We start from the raw sequence: 23114 nt of genomic DNA, 5'->3' as shown, positions 1-23114 counted from the left end.
TTACTGTCGTACTTGCCAAACAACAGACAATGATCCTAGCAGATGAACATGTGTTTGAAAGACAAAAGTCTCCTCTCCACACTCACTGTCAACAGATGACCAGAGTTAGCACAGACTTTGATAAATGTTGGTGGAATGGAAGCATGATCTCCGGAGACCTCTTTCTGCCCATTCTAGGAGGAAGAGGTGGCCCCTCCCTATACCAAAAGTGCCACCTCCACCTCAGTGCAGTGCAAGAGTTGGGAGGTTGGGGGGCACCTGGGTGGCTCCAACTTTGGCTTAGGTCATGATCTCACTATTGGTGAGTTCGAGCCCCTGTCCGGTTCTGTGTTGACAGCTCAGAGCCTGGAGCCTGCTTTGGATTCTGTGTCTCCCTCTCTCTCTGCCCTCCCCTGCTTGCATGCACACTCTCTCTCCTCTCTCTCTCTCTCTCTCAAAAATTAATTAATTAAAAACAAACAAAACACACACACACACACACACACACACACACACACACACACACACACTGGAGTACTGCTTGGCTGCCTGCCTGAGGCCTGACTTCCCAGCCAGCACCCCGCCACCCCATGGGTCAGTGCCCTGTCTTACTGGATGACCCTGCCACCTCTCCTTCTAGAAGCCCACTGCCATCACTCGGCCCGCACATGATCTTTATAGCTATGCATTTTAGCGGCTCTCCATTACCTACAAGTTCACTGCATCAAAATTCAAAGACCTCATTTGTTTTCCTTTATACTCTGCCTTGTTCCAGAAAATATTTAAGGCAGTATCTCTCTCTCTCTCTCTCTTTTTTTAATATTCTCCATGATCTCACTATAAAACTAGACCTTCAAAATAGTTTTAGAACTCAAACCAAATTATTAGCTCAGTTTGGTCCTGTCATCTGTTGGTTTGAAGGGGATCTCTCCAGGGAGCATCTACTCTGTGCTGGGCACAGGACTGCAGTTGAGACCTCAGTCTTAGGGTCTTAGGTTCAGCTGGGCCTCCAGCCCATGAAGTCAGTGTATTAGTTGCCGAGAGGTGACATAATAAGGGACCACTAACTGGGTAACTTACAAAACACAGCCTCCCAGTTCTGGAGGCTGAGTCTGAAATCAAGGTGTAGGCCAGCCATAGCCCCTCCAAAGGCTCTCTGGGAAGAATCATCCTTGCCTCTTCCAGCTTCTTGTGGCCCGTGGCCTTCCTTGCCTCGTGGCAGTGTACCCCAGGCCTCTGCCTCCATCTTCGTGTGGCCGTCTTCGCCCTGGGGCTCTGTCTCCAACTCTCCCAGTCTTTATAAGGACACCAGTCATTGGATTTAGAGCTCACCCTAATGCAGTACGACCTCATCTTTAAGTAAATCTGCAAAGACCCCATTTCCAAATAAGGTCACATTCACAGGTCCTGGGTGTTAAGGCTTCAGCATATCTTTTGAGAGGACACCATTCAACCCATAACAGCCAAAGCAGCAAGAACAAATGAGGACAAAAATTCAACAAAAAATGTTTTTTTAACTCTGGATTTGACTAAAACTCACCATTTTGTAGTGGAAACTGGAATAGGATAGTGGTTGAGAATGTGGGTTATTGGATCATAGTGTCTGAGTTGAAATCCTGCAAAGATCTGTTTCCTTCCTTTTGTGAAAGTAGAATAATAGTAATGCCCACATCATTGGACTGTTTGGAGGAGGGGTGGTCAGTGAGCTAAAACGTCAATCACCACATACAATACCTGCATGTAATCTTTTTTAAAAAGTTTTTTTAATGTTTATTCATTTTTGAGAGAGAGTGTGAGTGGGGGAGGGGCAGAGAGAGAGGGAGACACAGAATCTGAAGCAGGCTCCAGGCTCCGAGCTGTCAGCACAGAGCCCAACACAGGGCTCAAACCCACGAACTGTGAGATCATGACCTGAGCCAAAGTCAGACGCTTAGCCGACTGAGCCACGCAGGCACCCCTGCATATAGTAATCTCTTAATAAGACCATCTATTATTAACTCAGCAGTATTTGACTATTCTGGTTTACTCTTTTCCGTTTCTCATTTAGAATCTTAAAATTTCCAAAAACAAGAACACTTTAAATAAATCCACTCTGTTAACAGCCTTAAATCAAAACATTATTGTGCGCTTAGGCAGGTCTTATCTGTCATTTTGTAAATGGGCTACTCTGTGTTCCCCTTCTGTTAAAGCAACAGGGATTATAAATATCAAGTTCTTTTGACATTGGATTCTATTACAGTGAATGATCTGCTCACATGGGTAACCCTCTATGTGAAGGTAAAATGGACTATAAATATCAAGCCATTGTGGCATTGTATAGCCACTGCAGTGAACAGGAAGAGAGTGGCCACTTGATTTATTTAAACTGAAATTTGCCATAATGAGAGCAGCATGAGACAACACCAAGCCATCACCCAAGTTCAAGAGCTGTCTACACAGTATGCAGTTAAAATGAATTTTGTTACCGTGAAATTTCACCTGTGGTGATTTTTTTCACTAATGTGGGCCAAGACAAATTGGTTAGACTACTAATCTCCAAAAAGTATAAGCCTTCAGGGACTGAATGTTGTGAAAGCAAATTGGACACATTTTTCTACTATTCTTGAGAAAGCATGGAGTTGAGAAAAGGAACAGAAAGTTGAAGAAATTTCTTTAAATTTATTGTTAATGTTCCTCTCCGTAGTTTTTAGAATGCTTGATTCTAATCCAAGCTACTATGATGAAGGTTTTGGGTTAATCTTTTATTTAACGTAATATAGATTAGTATTATAGTTGTACTATAACCTCATTTTAAAGATAAAGAAATTGAGGGGCGCCTGGGTAATACAGTCAGTTGAGTGTCCAACTCTTGATTTTGGCTCAGGTCATGATCCCAGGGTCATGGGATGGAGTCCGCATTGGGCTCCTCGCTGAGCAGGAAGCCTGTTTGAGATTCTCTCCCTGTCTCCCTATGCCCTTCCCTGATGTGTGCACACTCTGTCTCTAAAATAAAAAAGTAAAAAATTTTTTAAAAGAGTAGAAAGATAAATTGAGACATAGACATTTTCAAAAGATTTTTTTTTAACATTTATTTATTTTTGAGAGACAGAGAAAGAGCGTGAGCCGGGGAGAGGCAGAGAGAGAAGGAGACACAGATCTGAAGCAGGCTTCAGGCTCCCAGCTGTCAGCACAGAGCCTGATGCGGGCTTCGAACCCACAAACTGCGAGATTATGACCTCAGCCAAAGTCAGATGCTTAACAGACTGAGCCACCCAGGTGCCCCTCAAAAGACATTTTTTAATCTGAGACTCTTAATTGCTATACACTAGAGTTTAAAGTGTTATCAGAAAACACATTGCCTTTAACTTCTAACCCAGTAGCACTTCTCAAACATTTTGGTCTCGAGATCCTTTATGCTCTTTAAAATTATTAAGGACCCCAAAGAACTTTTCTTTGTATGGGTTCTATCTACTGATATTTATCATATTAGAAATTTTAAGTTTTAAGAAATTAAAACTTAACACAGTGGGGCTCCTGGGTGGCTCAGTCAGTTAGGCGTCCGACTTCAGTTCGGGTCGTGATCTCACGGTTCGTGGGTTTGAGCCCCGTGTCGGGTTCTGTGCTGACAGCTCAGAGCCTGGAACCTGCTTCAGCTTCTGTGTCTCCCTCACTCTCTACCTCTCTCTCTCTCTCTCTCTCTCAAAAATAAGTAACCATTACAAAAAATTAAAAAAAAAAACCCAACACAGTAAATTATATTGTTAATTCATTTTAAGGTAACAATTTGACTTCTGTTACACATTAGCATCACAGCAATGACATCATCGTGTGTAGAGCACTTCTGGAAGACTCCATAGTATACTCTTGAGAGAATGAGAAAAATACCAAACATCTTAGTATTATTATGAAAATAGTCTTGATCTTATGGATTCTCTAGAAAGGTCTCAGGATTCCCCAGGAGCTGAAGGCCAGACTTTGAGAACCATTCATCTAAACCATTCCTACATCTGCATAGCAAAACTGTGTTTTTTGTCCAAACTACTGCTTTTAAGGAATAAATAACAAGAATACTTGTAAAACTCTGAGCTTCTAACACTGAATATATATATGTATATATATATATATATATACACACACTAGATATGTTATCAATTTTCCTGTTCTCTTTAACATGGAAGCAACATAGGCAACACAAGAGTTTGTGTCTGAGGGGACTCTGGAAGCTGGTGTCCTGGGTTCTAACCCCAGGTCTGCCACTTAGCTGCATGGCCTTGAGGGGGTCATGTAGCATCTCAACCTCAGTATCCTGTCTATAAAATGAACAGGCTATTCCCATTGACCTCAGAGGCTTGCTGTGAGGATTAATTGAAATAATCTCTGTAAGGGAAGGGCTTTCCCAGCCCCCTCCCAGGTAACTTGGGGCCGTGTAGCTGGGCTGTGGCCACTAGGATGAAGGCCATGTCACGTCCCTCACCCCAGAGCCCTCTCTTGCCCATTTCACACCCTCAGAGGCAGACAAACTGGAGGAGCTGGATTTCTGAGTCCCTGGATTGTGACGTGAGCAAGAAATAAACCTTTGTTGTGGTAAACCACTGAAATTTTGGAGTTTACTCACCATTGCAATGTTTGTTGCCTGGCCTCTCTTCACTAATGCACAAGGACCGGCCATGTGAGTGGAAGGAGAGGACTCTAAGGGGGTGACATTTCAATGGAAGTTTAAAAGATTAGTTGGGGTGCCTGGGTGGCTCAGTCGGTTAAGCGTCCGACTTCGGCTCAGGTCATGATCTCGTGGTCCATGAGTTTGAGCCCCACGTCGGGCTCTGTGCTGACAGCTCAGAGCCTGGAGCCTGTTTCAGATTCTGTGTCTCCCTCTCTCTCTCCTCCTCCTCCACTCATTCTCTGTCTCTCTCTTCCCAAAAATAAATAAATGTTAAAATAAATAAATAAATAGATAGATAGATAAATAAATAAATAAATAGATAAATAAATAAATAAAATAAAAGATTAGAAGCTTCAGAGAGTAGAAGATTTGAAGGAAAAGGCTCCCTAAAGGTGGGGGCAGGGAGGCATTCCCAGCCACGGAACAGAAAATGCAAAAGCCTCCCTCACCCCCACACCCTGACCCCCATCCCCAACCAAGGGGAGAAACTTTCCAGAGACCAGCCTCAATCAAGGGGGACATGGCATGAGACCACTGTGAAGACTAAGTCCCACTGAAACCTTTGTGGTCCCCAAACCCCACTAACGGCTCGCAGCAGGTGGGAGTAATGTCTCTGCATCATCTACCCAGCCCCTCTGTGGGAGCCACAGAGCCCTGCGTGACACCGCGGGGTGAGGCTGGCTGCCCTGGATGACACTCATCTACACTCAAACAGTGACAGTCTTAAGCACATGCACGAAGCCTAAGGAATAAAGATCGGGTTGGTGTCAGTAAAAGATAAGCGTATATAGTCCTGGCATTACCACATTCACCACCGTCCTTCTCAAGTTCTGTAGCTTCTCCGTGTCCAAGTTTTCATAGGGCCTCACTGCTGCATAGCAGAGGGGAGCCACCCAGCATTGTGCTCTGAGGGAATGTGTAACATAATAGCAACGTGTGGGTTTTTCATTCTTCCAGGGAAGGAACACCTGTTCACAGCCTTTTGGCCCATGAGCCCCATGTTCTCCTTCTTCAGCACAATGGAGGCAGCAACTTGGGGAGAAGTTTTCAGTGTTGCCTCCCGGTGGGTTTCGAAAACACAGCTATGGTATTGAAAGAACTGCTGAGTAAATATCTGTTGAATGAATGAACGAACGAATGAATGTTACGATTCAGAACCAGAACCATCATACCACATTACTGCCCACCTTACTTCAAAGGTGTTTAGTTCAGATTCCACTTATTAGACACTTCTGAGTCAACGGTGCCTAAGAGTTTGTAACAGCTTTCATTTTTTACACGTGTTTTAACAGCCTGGGGTTCAGCAATACCCATGGGGTGGTGCCGTTTGGGTAAGGAACTGTTAACTTTATCTTTTGATGATTCTGGGGAAAGAGATGGAACCATTGGCCTTTCATTTGCCTGTGCTTGTTAATTTATGTGTAACCATCAAAGTGGATACATTTTACATGCTATCAAAAGAGGTCATCGGGGCACCTGGGTGGTTCAATCCGTTAAGCAGATGACTTTTGGCTTCCGCTCAGGTCATGATCTCACAGTTTCATGAGTTTGAGCCCCGAGTTGGGCTCTGTGCCCGCAGCTCAGAACCTACTTGGGATTCTCTCTCTCTCTCTCTCTCTCTCTCTCTCTCTCTCTCTCTCTCTGCCCTCCCTCTCTCATGTAAATAACTCACAGCAGCGCCCCTCCTCAGAAGACGCAGGGCATTTGGAGTTTCCTGATGGGTATAAGGATGTTTTCCAGGTGGGATGATGGAGGTAGAGTCACGTGCACACGTGACCAGAGAGGATGGGGCCCTGAGGGTCCAGGGCAGGACGCAGGCAGCTGTCCACAACCTTCAGACAGCTTTGGCCTACAGAGGCCTTTTGTATCTCCGACACCATGGTGTTTTGTTTTTTTAGTTTTATTGTCAACATTTAAGAGTAGGGAGGTATAGGGGCGCCTGGGTGGCGCAGTCGGTTAAGCGTCCGACTTCAGCCAGGTCACGATCTCGCGGTCCGTGAGTTCGAGCCCCGCGTCAGGCTCTGGGCCGATGGCTCGGAGCCTGGAGCCTGTTTCCGATTCTGTGTCTCCCTCTCTCTCTGCCCCTCCCCCGTTCATGCTCTGTCTCTCTCTGTCCCAAAAATAAATAAAAAATGTTAAAAAAAAAAAAAAAAAAAAAAAAAAAAGAGTAGGGAGGTATCAGGTAAAAATCAGGGTCTCGGGCTTTCTTTAAAAACTTTGAAATATCTGGCCAAAGTGGGTCCAAATGCCCAAGATAGCGACAAGCTAGAGCTGAGCTGGCCCTGCCCTCACTGGATGGTATGCTGTCTCTTCAGTTTGCCGCAATAACCCCCCCCATCCCCATTCCTTATTGCTTTGCCCTTAGCTGCCTTCATTCACTGACAATACTGTTGGGGTTTGTGAAGGGACCCCAATAAATACCATCTCTGCTGTTCCTTGGGTCCTGAACAAGCTGAGAAATAAGACAGTATATAAAACTGGAAGCAAAAAACGTCTCCTTTATTTACTGAGAACGAAGCAGTTGGAAGGCATGGCTTATGTCAGGCAAAACCAAGCTGACTCAGCTGGCTGCGTTCAGGGGTCGCTGGATCAGGACAGGCCTCCCACGTCATTCTTACAGCACGGAGCAGCCACAGAGAGCTGAGGTTCTGCGTGCACGCCCGCCCCCCAGGAGAAAAGGGACAGAACCGATCCACATGTCAGGAGTTTTGTCTTCGCAGAGCGTGTCTGAGGGCAGAGAGCATGGCAGTCAGGGAACTGCCAGAGGAGGGAGGGAGCACTCCTCACTGACCTGGCCCTCAAAGGCACTGGGGCTGATGAAGGCTGGAGGAAGTTTCCTTGTCTTGACAAGCTAAGCATAGAACTCGGGATGTGCTCCCATGCTTGTGGTGATTTTCTTCAAGGGGCCCTTAGATCAAGGTAAGTAAATGTGGCAACCTTCAGCAACCATGGAAACAAAGTTTCTGGAAAGAAAGAAGCAGCACTCACCATCCATCTACTGGGGTAAATCAACTGGAATAAAGGGCATTGAAAACAAGAACAATAGAATAAAAAGACAAAGAACTGAAAGGGAATCCAAGATGTACGTTATGATATAGGCACTAAACTTGCAGGAAAACAAGAGAGAGCCCCAACATAGACTGGCCACCAGTAGAGTCTGGGGGCCAGTCACGGAGGCGTAAGCTTGTTCATTGAGTGCCGGTAAGAGCCACACACATTCCCAACCGTGCCAAGTATGTAACGTTAACCCCTTGAGAGATGAAGAAACCGAGGCCCCGAGTGATTGATTCGATGGGGCCAGTGGAGGGATTCCAGGGCCAGTGTCAACGGCTCCAAAGCCCTTTCCCTCTCCCTGCCTGTCCTTTTGGCCAAGAGTAAGCTGCTTCCCCAAGTGCAGGGGCAGGCTGAGGCCAGCGAGGTGGCCAAGGCAGGGCCTTCAGAGAGCTGCAGGGCTGGAGTCAGAGCCCTGACAGGGCTGGGAACTGCAGCCTGCCCTGCTGCTGGCCGTGGCCTCTCCCTGCTGATATGCTGGCTACCTGGGGTCTGTGATGCTGTGACCTGACCTTTCCCACCCTCTGGCTGCCCACTCCCCACAGAAGAGACACGGGGAAAAGGGCATGAAATCGGCCTCCACACACACGGTGTTTGACCCTCTGCTCCATCAGCAGCAAGTTTTCCACAAAAGAGAGAGAGCTATGGGGCACGATTTTGTTGTCGGGGCTTCCTTGACTCTTGGTTTATTTGTGAGGCCGCCAGCATGCAAACCTCAGTCATACCTACACAGGGTCGTGTTCACTCAGTGGTTCTCCAAGAGATCAACTAGGGAAAATCCCTTAACAGGGAATGTTTTTAGAAGGAACATATGGGGAATCAAAAAAAGGGCTAAATATAAACCTGTATTTACAGAACGGAATAAGGAGCAATGGAAAGCCGAACAGAAAGCTGGATGGAGAAGTTTTCTCCTAAAACAGGTTTTTTCAGTGGGTGTGAGTGTGCATTTTGCAGTATATGTGAATTTGTAGAACACTAGAGTTGCCTGTAATTGAACAAACAAACAAAGAACAGCTTCTGATGCCAAAAATAGTTCTGATGCCAGTCATATTATGGAAGTGCCTGAGGCCACTAACTTCATCAGAGATAAACCCCTGTGGGGGGCGCCTCAGTGGCTCAGTCAGTTGAGCATCTGACTCTTGCTTTCGGCTCAGGTCACGATCTCATGGTTCCTGGGATCAAGCCCCCAGGTCAGGCTCTGCACTGACCGAGAGGAGCCTGCCTGGTATTCTCTCTCTCCCTCTCTCTCTTTGCCCCTCCCCTGCTTGTGCTCTTTCTCTCAAGATAAATAAACATTAAAAAAAGAAAGAAACCCACTTGATTGTATTACAGACATAGACATGATCAAATGGAGCACAGACTTTTAAAATAGAAGTTCCGGGGGTGCCTGGGTGGCTCAGTTGGTTAAGCATCCGACTTCAGCTCAGGTCATGATCTCATGGTTGTGGGTTCGAGCCCCACGTCGGGCTCTGTGCCGACAGCTCAGAGCCTGGAGCCTATTTCAGATTCTGTGTCTCCCTCTCTCTCTGCCCCTCCCCTGCTTGTGCTCTGTCTCTTTCTCTCTCTCAAAAATAAGTGAACATTAAAAAAAAAATTTAATAGGAGTTTCACATTAAGGGCATTTTTTAGGTAGCTAAAGCAACTCTGAGAAATGAGTTACGTCATTAATGCTGAAAGAAAAACGAAGCAAACCCTGAAGTTAGGGCATGTTGCAGGCATGAAAGAAATTTCCATGGCCCAATGAGGGTGAAGAGGGAATGAACAACTATGTATTGAGCAGCTACCACATGCTGAATGGGTGACAGGCATCCTCTTGTTTGACCTTCATGATGTTGCTAAGATGAGATGATTTCTCCCCTCAATAAAAACCTCAATATCAAAAGTTATATTGCCAGCATACGGCAGGCTTGCGATCCAAAGCTAGTTCCAATCCAGTTGTCTGGCTCCAAAGACCCTTGCCCTTTCAGATACCGCATGGCCCTTCAGGGTGGCATCAGCAGGCCCTGGGCCTGACTTTCTCATTCCTTCTCTGTACAGAGACTTCACATGTTTGCACAATAAATACTTCACTCACTTGGATCATTCTGATGCAAAATTTAACCAAAAAGGGTGGGTCCTCATGGTGCTTCTGCTTCACTTTCCTTTACTCAAATGTCAAGGCAGTCTTTGAACAAGCAGATTAGCCACTGATTGCTAGATAGCAGAGAATAAGTAGAGCGAGAAAGGCTTCTGGTAGTCCGGCTTCTCTGGACTTGGCCCTCATAGAAAGTTTGCATCAGAGGGCACAGCATTCATTTTACTGAACAGTAGTTTAAAGTGCCCGTCTAGGAGTGCCTGGGTGGCTCAGTTGGTCAAGTGTCCAACGTTGGCTCAGGTCATGATCTCACAGTTCATGAGTTTGAGTCCCACATTGGGTCCTGTGCTGACAGCTCAGAGCCTGGAGCCTGCTTCGGATTCTGTGTCTCCCTCTCTCTCTGCCCCTTCCCCGCTCACACCCTGTCTCTCTCTGTCACTCAAAAATGGATAAACGTGAAAAAAAAAAAAAGTGCCCATCTACAGCACCCCATAGAAAGTGCCTACTTATACAGCCAGCTGCTCGACGGTAGAGGAGGTCTAGCTGCCTAAGAAATGTATAAATAGTCCACCTGCTCAGACAGGAGACAACCCACTTTCCTGCAAGTACCCTAGAGGGCTGCATTCTAACGTGCAGAGCCCAAAAGACAGTATCACTGAGAAGCAAGAAGGAACATTGGAACTGCCAGTTCTCTATGTCTTTTTAATCTCACCCTTTAAAATTTCGAGTTTCATGTAATAGGTGTATATGTACTTAATTCATGGGTATTATAATGCATAGATTTTGTTAGTAGATGTAAGCTGGAAAAATATGCTTGAAAATTGCCAACATAGGTGCAAAACCAAAAAATCTTGGGGCCTCTCTGCCTAGAGGAAGGTGAGTATCAGAGGAGATGGTGACAAAAGCTTGCCCCTGGATTCCTAAGATCCAAAAAATAAACTCAAATTGCCTGGGTCACGGTGCAGGGAGAGGTGAAACTGCCAGAAGCAAGGTACAATTGGACATCTCCCTGCTTTTCTTTTTCCCACTGAGGATGATACCCGGTGAAACTGCCTGAGAAGCAGGTGGATTGTGAGTCACAGAACTGCCCTTTGGTTACCTGAGTAGCCTGGGCTGTGGCCCCCAGGACCCTGAGAGAGACCAGCCCTCCTTCCCAAGCAATACATTTTGCTGGTCAAAGGAGCAAATAATAAAAGACATTTAAAAAGTTCAACATCACTTGTCCTACAAGAAATGTGCATTAAAACTAGTAAGAATACCCTGTTCTTCAACCATCAAATACATAGATTTCAACAAATCAGTAGTCGGCCAGGGTGCATAAACAGGCAATCCCATGCACGCCTGGTGGGTACGTAAATGGGCGAAAACTTTCTGTTGGCAATTTGAAAATACTGACCAAGAGTTTGAAAAATACACAGATCTCCCTAACCATCAATTTCTCCTCTAGGCACTTTTTGAAGAAAATAATCAACTTTGTATAAATAAAGGTTTAAATACATAAAAGCTTATTTTTTTTCTCCACTTTTTAATTCTACACACACTGGTATCTTTTTTGAGGCAGACTCTGTGCTAGATGCTGTCACACAACAAAAAAATAAAATAGGGCTCTGCTCTCCTAAAGATCATTAATGATCATTATTATAGTGTTATTTATAATAGGCAAAAATCAGAAACTGACAAAATGACCAAAATCAGTGTTGTTTGTTGTTTTGCAGTTATGAATTCCTGCGCAACCATTAGAAACTATATCGTAGAAGACACTGTAAAGTGTTCACATCAGGTGGTTTGGGGAAAAAAACAGTTATCAAAACTGTGTGTACATTGTATGTCTCATCACGGCCTTGAGTGCCCAGAGAAGGGTCACAGTTTAGCCTAGCATCTGAGACAGAGGTAATTTAGAATGAACAGACTTCTTTTTAGTGAGAAACAAAATAGAACAACAAAGCATTGGGAAATATGCCCATCATTTTTCCTATTTCATGAATGTTTTCTGAGGATGATTCAAGGAGAAACTAGCCAAGCAGGTAACAATGGCATTGATGGAAGATTCTCAGAGGCAGTAAGACTATGTAAGGAACTACTGCCCAACTAAAAATAAGTATCTCATCCAATATTAAAAAGAATCTCCAGCAAAATCAATAAAAAGTCCCTAAGAGAAATGGGCTTGCTCAGACATTGTTGGTACAAGGGCACCTTTATGACAAGCTTTCGAGAAGACACTTAGCAGTATCTATCAAAACTCTTAATGTCACTGCCATAACCTAGCAATTTTATCTATAGGGATATACCTATAGGAGTATTTATACCTGCATGAAAAAAATTTAACATGGAAATGGAAATTAACCAGCACATGTATAATGGGAGTCCACAAGGAGACAGAGAAAAAAGAAGCAGCAAGAATACTTGAAATAATGGCTCACATTTCCTAAATTTGATGGAAAAGATTAATCTGCACATCCTAGAAACTCAACAGACTCTAAATGGGATCAACCCAAAGAGATCCACACAGAAATACATCATAGACAAACTCTCTAAAGCCAAAGATGAGAGAATCTTGAAAACAGCAAGAGAGAAATGACACATTATGTACAAGTGACCCTTCGTGAATTAACAACAGACTTGCTCGCCCGAAACTGGAGGCCGGTAGTCCATGGGATGACCTATTCAAAGTGCCGAAACAAAAACAACAGAATTGTACATCCAGCAAACTACCCTTCAAAAATGTACTACTGAAAGACATTCAAATACACAAATATAAACAGAATCCTGAGAAAATTTGTCACTAGTAGACCTGCCCTGCAAGAAACGGTCCAGAGAGTCCTGAGGGCTACATGCAATGACCCTGGACAGTAACTGAATCCACGTGATGAGATAAAGATCTCACCCTTGACCATACTGAGTACTAGAACTATGGAGAAAAAGGCCAGACATAACAAATTCCTGGTTACCTTATCACCTTCTTACTCGTCAAGCTTTACACACTGATTTTTAAATGCGATATCCAATAAATACCCAGTTATATTGAATCAGCCTGAAGTTCCATTTGGAGAGGTGACGACCCATACTTGTTTTGACTTGGTGGCAATTGGAGCTTGGAGCTAACCGCTCCCTTTTGTATGACTTAGCACAACCCAAGAAGTAACACCAGCAATAATAACATCATCATGTTACAATGAAAGTCTAATTGGGAGTATGAACAGAAGTGCTAGTGGCCAAGGGCTCCTATCTACTAGTTATGTCTTACTGGAAAACCTGACCCAAGAATCTGACAATCAAAGAGGATTATCTTTCATTTTACCATTATTTGTTCACAGTTATGCCATCTGGCTCATATAACCGGAAGAAACTTGGCATCCACATCCAACTAGAATGACCGTCAATTTTCAAAACATCCTATTTTCTCTTTGCCAAGAACAAAGTGACAACTGATCTCAACGTGGAAGTACTCATCATGTAAAACAAATGACTTGAGCGGGGAGTATTTTTTAAGAAGATAGGGTTGGAAGAGCATTTTGATGTCAACAGATAATCTCAAACTGTGTTCTAACAATATAATTCATAACTTTTGTGTTTGTCTCTGAATTTTCCCTTCAATTTAACAAATACTTTTTGAGCACCTGCTGTATAAAATAGAATGAGCCAAACACTAAAAGGCTACCAAGATATATTGGTCAGGAAATGGCTCTAGCTCTATAAGAAAGAAAACATCAGATTTCAGTGGCTTAACCTAATGGAAGTTAATTTCACGCTCACTTAAGAGCTCAATGATGCTGTCCTAGGTCAGCAGGCAACTTTCTTCCACCTGGTGATTCAGGGATTTGGGCTCCTTCTGTCTTGAGCTCCTGCCATCCCCTAGCACATCAGAATCTTTGCTTCAAATTGCCTAAGAGGTAGGAGAGTAAAGAAAGAATGCACACTTCTTAAAACACCCAGCCCACAAGCGACACCTGTCATTTCCACTGGCATTCAACTGGTAAGAACAAGTCACTTGGGCAGACCTGTATGTAGGATATTGGCCAATATGGTCCCTGGCTGGATAGTCACTTCCTTGCAACAACTTTATACTCCGGAAGGAAGGGAGAGTTCTGTTATTCCTATTGTGTAAGATGTAGTTTCTATCTTCAAAGAACCTTTGTCAGAGTAGAGAAAAAAGTCCACTGGAGAGAAATGTCATGCAGGAGGTGGCATTTGGGATGATCTTCGATTGACAGACCTGCCAGACCGTGTTGGTAAGAGGGGCATTCTGGATGGTGTGATTGTCACTAACAAAGCATGGAGGTGAGGAGGGAATGTTGGGTAACTACTTTTCCTGGAACATAGATTTGCATAGGGGAGAGATCAAGCTTAAAAGTTTTGTTAGGTCACGGTTATGTAAGGTCCTGAATGTCGGGATAAAGAGTTGGAATTCTATGCTTCCTTTATCATGATTATCATGCATTTTTAACACAAAGTTTCCAAAACAATGATAGCATTAATCACCAACAAGTAACAGTCACAGACCAGACAATACATTCACTGTGAAAGAATTTCATTTTTCAAATGGTAACACTAATGACAGCATCATATTACATTCACAGGCTGTAAAAGATTTCAAAAGTTTGCATCTGTTCCCATGTGTCTTGCTATTTGCAAAATACAATCCAAACATTTCCATTTCACCCTTGCTCCTTCACCCAGGATTATCTCACATAGTTATCTAGAGACGCTGAGGGTAGCTTTACAGGCTGGCATCACAAACCAGCAGGCACCTCCCCTCGGGTGGGGCAGAAGACCTTTCCAGGGCTGTGAGGTCTGAATACTTTTGACACAAAACGAACAAACATTTTTAGAATCTCTAAAAAGTAAGAAAGTCTTATTTGAGCCCAAGTTAGGACAGCTGCCCAGGAAGCACCCTCTTTACAGGGAAGCAAATGCTCTGGAGAATGAACAGTATTAACAGAATTCTATGCTTTTTACATCTTATGAAAACTCAAAAGATTATAGATGAACATATAAGCAGGAATCACAAGTTCTAACATCAAGGAATGCAGGGAGTGGGAGAGCATTGGTCGATATTGTAAGGACAGGATGGTTTTCCTCTAGGGCACTCGCTGACAAAGCAAACGTGCAATATATGCTTGGTGGGCCATAAATCAGTCTTTTGGTATAAAGTTTATGTACATTCATGCTGACTTAGAAACCTAAAGTGGCTTTCCTTATATGTCATGTCTGTAGAGAGTTTTTCTCTCGTCAATACCAACCCCAGTCACTACATGCTCCATAAATGGGATTTCCCTTCATCTTCATCAGGCATTGTAGTTACAATGTCAGGATCAACGCTGACACATAAATCATACTGGAAATTTAACCAGCAGAAATATTTTGTCTAAAAACATTCAGATGCAAAGGGACAGGAGGGGCACATCCAATGACGTTGGGGAGCTTTAGGAAAGCAGTAACTGGACCAGAAGCTGAAGTTTTTCTATAGGCTTAAATTTAGGTTTCTAACTGTAGTGTCGTGTGAGTCGTGACTTTGCTGTATATCCCTGTGGCTTTAAAGTTGGCAGTGGCTTTAAAATATACACAAATGGGCCGTTTAAGAAATTCTGATTGCAGGTAAGCTCTGTCTTCATTGTGCTCACGTATCTTCCCTTTTTGGAACGAGGTAGAGAAAAAGGCAGACAGACAGACTACAGAGACGTGCAGCCTTCATCTTCTATAGCATTTGTTCTTGAAGCTCTTTGACCTATGTTGTTACCTGGTACTTATTTTGTTGACTTTCATTTAATGTAATGTGATTATTGCAAAACTTTTTTTTTTTAATGTTTTATTTATTTTTGAGAGAGAGGGAGACAGAGCATGAGCACGGGAGGGGCAGAGAGAGAGGGAGACAGAATCCACGAAGCAGGTTCCAGGCTCTGAGCTGTCAGCACAGAGCCCGATGGGGGGCTTGAGCCCGTGAACCACGAGATCGTGATCTGAGCCGAGGTCGGACACCCAACCGACTGAGCCACCCAGGTGGCCCTGCAAAACTGTTTTTAAGCCATTGTTACTTTGGTTGAAAGTAGTCTAAATAGGGGCACCTGGGTGGCTCAGTCAGTTGAGCCTCCGACTCCAGCTGAGATCCTGATCTCACGATTTGTGAGTTTGAGCCCCACATCGGGCTCCTTGCTGTCAGCACAGAGCCTGCTTCAGATCCTCTGTCCTTGCCCCCTCTGCCCTTCCCCTGCTTGTACTCTCTCTCAAAAATAAATAAACATTAAAAACATAGTCTAAATAGGCATGATAGAAGCTACAGTTTAGTTATACAGAGCTCTTAATATTGTATGCTCAACCTTATTTGCCTCATAAAATGAGACAATTAAAAGCAATAACTTTCACAACAATCAGTATGTTAATGAGTTCACATTCATAACCATTTCTCCCATCATAAAATAAGCAAAAGATTTTTTAAAATATCTAAAGTTGGTGAGGACATTGTGAGATGAACACACTCATTCACTGATGCTATTGATTTAAATAAGCACAAACTTTCTGGAAAGCAATTTGGCAAAATGTATCAAGGGTTTAAAATGTCTATTCGGGGGTGCCTGAGTGGCTTAGCTGGTTGAGCATCCAACTTGATTTCGGCTCAGGTCATGATTCCAGGGTCATGGAATCTCTCTCTCTCTCCCTCTGCCCCTCTTCCCCACTCATGCACACTCTCTCTCTAAAGTAAGTAAGTAAATAAATAAATAAATAAATACATCTATTCAATTTGTCTCAATTATACACACACACAGTGCAGAAAACATTCTCCATGGTGTGTGTGTGTGGGGGGGGGGGGGGGTTGGGGGGAGACATTAATGATGGTTATCCCTTGATGATGGGATAATAGTTTTTACTTTGGAATTATATTTAAAAATTTTATCCCCACTGAGAAAGTATTATTTTTATGATTATGGTAAAAATTCTTTCCATCATTTAAGAATATTTATAAAGAATTTTAATAAAATATAATATTCAGTGAGAACAATACCATATTTTATAAAGAATATAATATCAACTTACTATATTTGTACATGTGTATACATACAAATATATAGTCATTTGTCTAATAGATACATCTATTTTCTAAGGCCGAAAATGAGGTACCAATGAGCTAAGTCTAAAATCATGTTTATCAATAAGTGTTAGGGTTGTTGGAATATGAATTATGGATTTAAAATCTTTCTCATTTAAATTTTGGTTTCTCAGCACTGAGCTTGTACTGCTTTTAAATTCAGAAAAGAATGCTTAAAAATCAAATAGAAAAATCTCTGAAGAGCATGATTATATCATTTTATTCACTGTAGTCAGGTCAGCTTCCTCATTTGTAAATTGAGGGGATTAGACTTGATGTTCTCTAAGGTATCTCTCAGGCTTAAAAGACTCTAAGGCTGTGAACCGTATAGCACATACCTAATAAATAATTATCAAAACAACGACCATGTCTATTGTAAATCTAAAACAACTCTGGCCTTGAGGTTCATGATATAACAAAGAGAGCATGGCCTTAGCATTAAAAGTAACTTGGCTAGCATCCTGGCCGGGTGTCACTTCCCTCATTAGAAAAATGAGGGTAATAACTCTTCTGTCAAAGGATTGGAAAGGGGTTGAAAAGTGGCAACAAATCTGAAGGCCTTTGCATGCTGGCTGCCTTGGAGTAGATGCTTCCTAAATGATACTTTACACAGTAATCCAAGACCTGGTCGTCTATCTGCCAGACCGCACTGGACCATCATCAGTTTGTAGTCCCTGGATCTAAACTCCCATTTTGGACTCTGCATCAGAAGCAGAGGGTAAGCTTTGTGAGGGCTGAGCCATTTCAGCTTTGGGAAGTTGAGACAGCAGTTCCGGTGGGACCCGAATATGGCAGGCCGTGTCACTGGGTCTCTGGAATTCTCTTGTCCTGTGGGAAGAGAAGTGGGCAGCACAGGGACTCAAAGCACAGAGGAGAAGCCTGGTTATGTGTTTGCCTCCGTGCTGGCTTGCTCACCTGCCTGCCAGACCTTCTTCCTTCTTCCCTCCCTTCCTTCAGAAAATATTGCCACTACGTGGCAGTCTCCATGGTTGGCATCAGAGTTTGAATATTAAATAAGATACTGACTCTGACCTTAAGTAGTTTATTGTCTGGTAGGAGAGACAGATAATAAAAATCACAGACCCACCTCATCAGCCCTGCACACAGGGTAGATTGATGGTCCAGAAGTGAGAGAACACAGTGGTTGGAGGGAAGAGTGCGCTTCAGGACGTGGTGAGAGAAGTCCTACCCAGGACAATTCCCTCAAGGTAATTTTTCTTTCTGGCAGGGATAGATTTTGCTCCAGTAGTCAAGATGCGTTTGAGGTAGGGAGGGGAGCACCCTGTCAGGAACAACATGTGAAAAGATCAAAACACGGCTCCTCCATTAGAGGACCTCATGAAAATGAGTTCCCCACAGAGAAGCATATGAGGTACAGAGAGAAGGGAAATGAGGCTTGCAACCAGATCATGGGGGATGCAGACCAGGCTTAAGAATTAGGAATGACAACTCAACAACAAGAAAACAAAAAACCCGATTAAAGAATGGACAAGGGACTTGAATAGACATTTCTCCAAAGAAAACATACGAATGGGCAACAAACATGAAAAGATGCTCCATTTCAAAAGTCACCAGGGGGTGACAATTAGTGAGGATAATAGAAGTGTTGGTGAGGATGTGGAAAACTTAAAACCTTTGTGCACTGTTGGCAGGAATGTAAAATAGAATAGCCACCATGGAAAACAGTATGGCAATTCCTCAAAAAATTAAAAATGGAATTACCATATGATCCAGCAATCCCACTTCTTGGTATTTATCCACAAGAATTGAGAGCAGAATCTTGGAGAAATATTGATACCCCTACACTCACAGCAGCATTGGTCACCATAGCCAAGAGGTAGGAACAACCCAAAGGTCCGTCCATGGGTGAATGGCTAAGCAACATGTGGTAAACATGTACAATGGAATATTATTCAGCCTTAAAGAGGAAGGAAATTCTGACACAGGCTACCACATGGATGAATGTTGAGGACACTGTGCTAAGTAGAATATACCAGTAACAAGAGCACAGATACCGCATGACCCCATTTATGTGAGGTATCTAAAGTTGTCAGGCTCATAGAAATAGAATGGTGGTTGCCAGGGACTATGGGGAGACAGAAGGAGGGAGTTATTGTTTCATGGGTACAGTTTCGATTTTGCAAGGTGAAAAAGTTCTAGAGATCGATCATCACACAACAATGTGAATATAGTTAACACTTAAGTATTGTACACCGAAAAATGACTAAGATGGCAAATTTCATGTTATGTGTTTTTTACCACAATAAAAAAGAGAGAATTGGAAACAGTCTCTTGAAGGCAGTGGACCATTCCCTGAAGCATTTTAAAGCTGGGAGACACATGGCCACACTTGCATTTTCCGTAGTAGCCTCTGGGGAAAGCGTTTTCCAGATTAGTGATAGAACAGACTGGAGCCTGGGGAGACCAGCTGGAGGGACTTTGAGGGTCCAGACATGGGCTGATGAGAGTGTGACAAGCTCAGAAAGAAACAGGAAGGAGATGTGGCAGTACGAAGGAATGGAGGTATGGCTGGGAACACTATCATTATTCCTCCTGCGCAATTCTGGGCATTGTCCAACTTGGTGTGTTAGTATATTGCCCAAAGAGATCGTGAGGACTTCCTGTCAGGAATCACATTAACTGCTTGTGGTTGTTCTCTATGATTCTGAGAAAGGGTCCTCTCCCCACTATAGTTCCCTCTTTTCCTTTTTTCTCTTTTTTCTGTTGTTTTTTATAACAGTAGCTCCGATTCCCTAGTACATCATCTTTCATATTCAAAGTTGCAACTCTCCTAAAGCCAGCTAAAGAGAGTCTTAATTCAGGAAATATCTCTAGAAATTCGGTAACTTTCCATTTATTTCTCTTCTATCTGATTCTAGGGAATTTTCCAGTGATTATATCATCCTCCAGAAATGCATCCTGGGTGAAAGCTTTTTGAATCTCCACATTTGAGAAAAACCATTGTAGTGAATGTTTCCCTTCATACCAATGCATTAACATGTGATTTCTGGAGACTGGGTGTGTCCCAGTCAGTGGGCGTCTTGAAGGATGAGGCCACCCTCAAAGTCAGGTGCTGGAGGTCAGGATACTTTCCAGTGAGGGACTCTGTCAGGCATACCATGTTCTCAGCGCAATTCATATTTTGCCTCAACAAAATAGCATAGTTCTTTATGTTGTTGGCTTTTGGAATTACTTATGAAATGTGGACATCACTGAATACCAAAGGCCAAGAATAATTTCTTCTAAATTAATCATGAGTGACCTTGGTAAAATAACATTGCTCATTAAAATCATATTTAATATTGCAATTTACAAATTATCAAATTTCTTGTTTTTGTCCTTTGGTATTTCACTTATTGCTTCCAAGCTTAGGTAAATTACAGTTCCTCTAAAGATATCATAACTACTAGTTTCTGTTTTCTGCTACTTTGCTATGACTTGATTTATATGTTTAACTGTCAAATCTATCTAAAGTGGGTTTTTTGGGGTAATGTAAATTAAATCATTTTTCAATATTGCTAGCACCAAGAAGTAAATCCAAAGGGAGTTTTCCTTCTCTAGAAAGCAGATCATTTGCATTTGTAAAATGCTTAGCACAGTATAAATTTAACCCATGGGGAAAAAATGTTTTCACTCCACATCTCCCTTGGAAAATATTTGAAGTACAGCAGTCATATACCTAATTTTCTTTGAAGGAAATTTTGGATAGAATCCAGGAAAACTACCCTTTGTAAAACAGATGAATGTTTCATCTGAAAACTTGGTCCACTTACAAAAATTAACTGCCAAGCATGTTTAAGTGTCTGTGTTAGTTACTGTGGTACAAATTATATTCAATAGAAGTTTCATGCTGAGAAAAACCATGAAGTACAGAAGATGAATGCCTTCACTGTGATTATTCTCTTCGGGAGCTAGAAAATAACTACTTAGAAAGATTATGCATGAGGGTAATTGCCGTTTAATGGAGAAAAACTGAGGAAAATAATTATAAGAGTGCAGAAGATATTTCTTAACCATCTGTCACTTAAAAATAAGAAGAAGAAGAAGAAAAAAAGAAAACAGTACACTTTCCAGAAAGACTTGGATGTGATGCCAAAAGGCAATACTCTGATGCTACACACACAAAAGGACTTCCTGCGAAGAATTCTGGGATTAACTACATGTGGATGACTTCTAGAGCCATCGCCAATATGTGTTTTACTATTGCAGTCAGTCACCTTTATTTGGCATTTCTACGTAGCCAAGGTGGGAGAACACACGCAACTGAGATGTCAGTAATTGGAAGGAGATGCCAATAGAAAGACATTTCCTCCTACCGGGAAAATAAAAGTAGGGCCAATGGAGAAAGGCAACCTTTGAATTTCTTATTTTGTTTAATGCATTGGAGAAATTTTCGTAACCTAATAAAGGTCTATATTTATGGGGCTAGAAAGGCTTTATTCTGATGATATTTTATTGATGTTCTCTTCTGTTGAAGCTGGGATTCTTAAGTATATTCTTAAGATATTAGCCCCTGCCACATGCCTGTCAGTTCTTCTCCCCTGCCTCAGAGGAGCTGACGCTCTGGAGGCAGAGGAAGGAGCGATTCCGTGAATTATTCAGCATGACTGGTTTGCTGTTGTTCAATAATATAGGATTTAATAACCAGACAAGACAACAACACAAGAGATGTTGCGAGGCAGTATGTGATTAAGGGTGCAGCTGGAATTAATCTCTCTCTCTCCTCTGAATTTCCAGAGCACTTTATCTATGCCTCTTATGGCACTTGCCCTTTTCTCACTGATATTACTGTTACTTTCTTTTCCCCATACTAGAGAGTGAACAACTGGAGGGCAAACTCCAGGTCTGACTCATCTCTGATCCCCCTGACAGAGCCTACACCTGCCTAGTGTTGCTGCAAGTAGACATTTGTTATTTGAATCAAACAAGGAACACAGAGAATAAGTTATGAGCGTGAAGGGGATGAGGTGAGATGCGTGGGTTTGTGTGAAGATTCTCATGTCGGACAAAAATAGATTTAAAACAATAAATGCTGGAAGCAAACATTGTTTTTAACCTCTGTAGCATCCATTCATCCTTTTCGTGTGGAGAACACATTGCTTTTCTTCTGAAGAACCACAGCTCTGCTATCGTATGTCCTTGGTTGGACTGTGATCAAGGGGGCCTACCCTTCCTTGGCCTGGATAATCACACTCTCATGGAGATAGAACTCAGACAGAACAAGGACAAAAATTGCCAGTGACTCATCCCAGTGGTAACCTATCCATTAGGATAATGGAGATTGGCCATTCGGCTGCTGTTTCTTGGCAGATTGAAGATGGCCACTCATTCTATATCAGCCTTCTCATCAGGAGGCAGAGTCTATGTTCCTTTCCTTCAATCTGGGCAATATGTCTCTTCCCTGATAGAATAAATGGAAGTGACCATGTCAGTTTCAGTGCCTAGGTCTTCACAGATTGGCAGCTTCTGCTTCTTGTCTCTTGGAAGGTGCACTCTTGGAGCTCTGAACCACCATTTAAGTCCAGCTACCTGGAGGCCGCCATGCTGTGAGGAAGCTGAAGCTAACCACCTGGAGAGATCCTGTGGAGAAACATGCCCAAACAGCACCCAGCTCTCCTAGCCATCCTGGCCCAAGTGACTAACCTGTGAGTGAAGAATCCTTCCCATGACTCTACTCTCAGAAGCCATCTGACTATAACTGCATGAGTGACCCCAAGAAGAGCTTCCCAGATGAGTCCATCAAACCCCAAACCATGAGAGATAACAATAAATTGTTGTTTTAATCCACTAAGTTTTGAGGTGATTTGTTACACAGCAAGATAACTAGAACACATCTAGACCCTGCTTTTCAGAATACTGTTGTTCAACTTTCCCTCAAATGCTTCAAAAGAGTCGTCTTCTCCTCTGTTAGAATTATAGTACTGCCTTGTGTTCCTGTAACACGGTCTGATGTTCATAAGCATGCTGATGTGCATCATCTCATCTGTTCTGTACCTCAATTTCTTACCAAATGAGGCTACAAGGTACTTTCATCATAGGGTAGATATGAGGACAAAATGAATACCTGTAAAGCACTTCAAACATTGTCTAGGACATGGAGCGCCTGGGGGGCTCAGTCAGCTGAGCATCCGACTCTTGATTTCAGCTCAGGTCATGATCCCAGGGTCTTGGGATTGAGCCCTGGATTGGGCTCCATGCTGAGCGTGGAGCCCGCTTAAGATTCTCTCTCACCAGGGGCATCTGGGTGGCTCAGTCAGTTAAGCATTTGACTTTGGTTAAGCGTTCTGACA

General features: G+C 42.9%; 1 protein-coding gene across 1 annotated transcript in view; it reads left to right on the top strand.

The window, feature by feature from the left end:
• LOC131490269 (splicing factor, proline- and glutamine-rich-like) overlaps window positions 1-22647 on the top strand; it is a 29511-nt gene extending 6864 nt beyond the window's left edge. Inside the window, exon 3 of the mRNA XM_058692497.1 lies at window positions 22312-22647. Coding sequence (XP_058548480.1) covers window positions 22312-22374 — 63 coding nt within the window. The 3' untranslated portion in view covers window positions 22375-22647. The remainder of the gene's footprint in view (window positions 1-22311) is intronic.
• The last annotated feature ends 467 nt before the right edge of the window (window positions 22648-23114 follow it).

This window comes from Neofelis nebulosa, chromosome 2, assembly GCF_028018385.1.
Source record: "Neofelis nebulosa isolate mNeoNeb1 chromosome 2, mNeoNeb1.pri, whole genome shotgun sequence".
Lineage (NCBI taxonomy): Eukaryota > Metazoa > Chordata > Mammalia > Carnivora > Felidae > Neofelis > Neofelis nebulosa.
The sequence above is the reverse complement of the archived record's forward strand: the minus strand, read 5'-3'. Positions and strand labels throughout refer to the sequence as shown.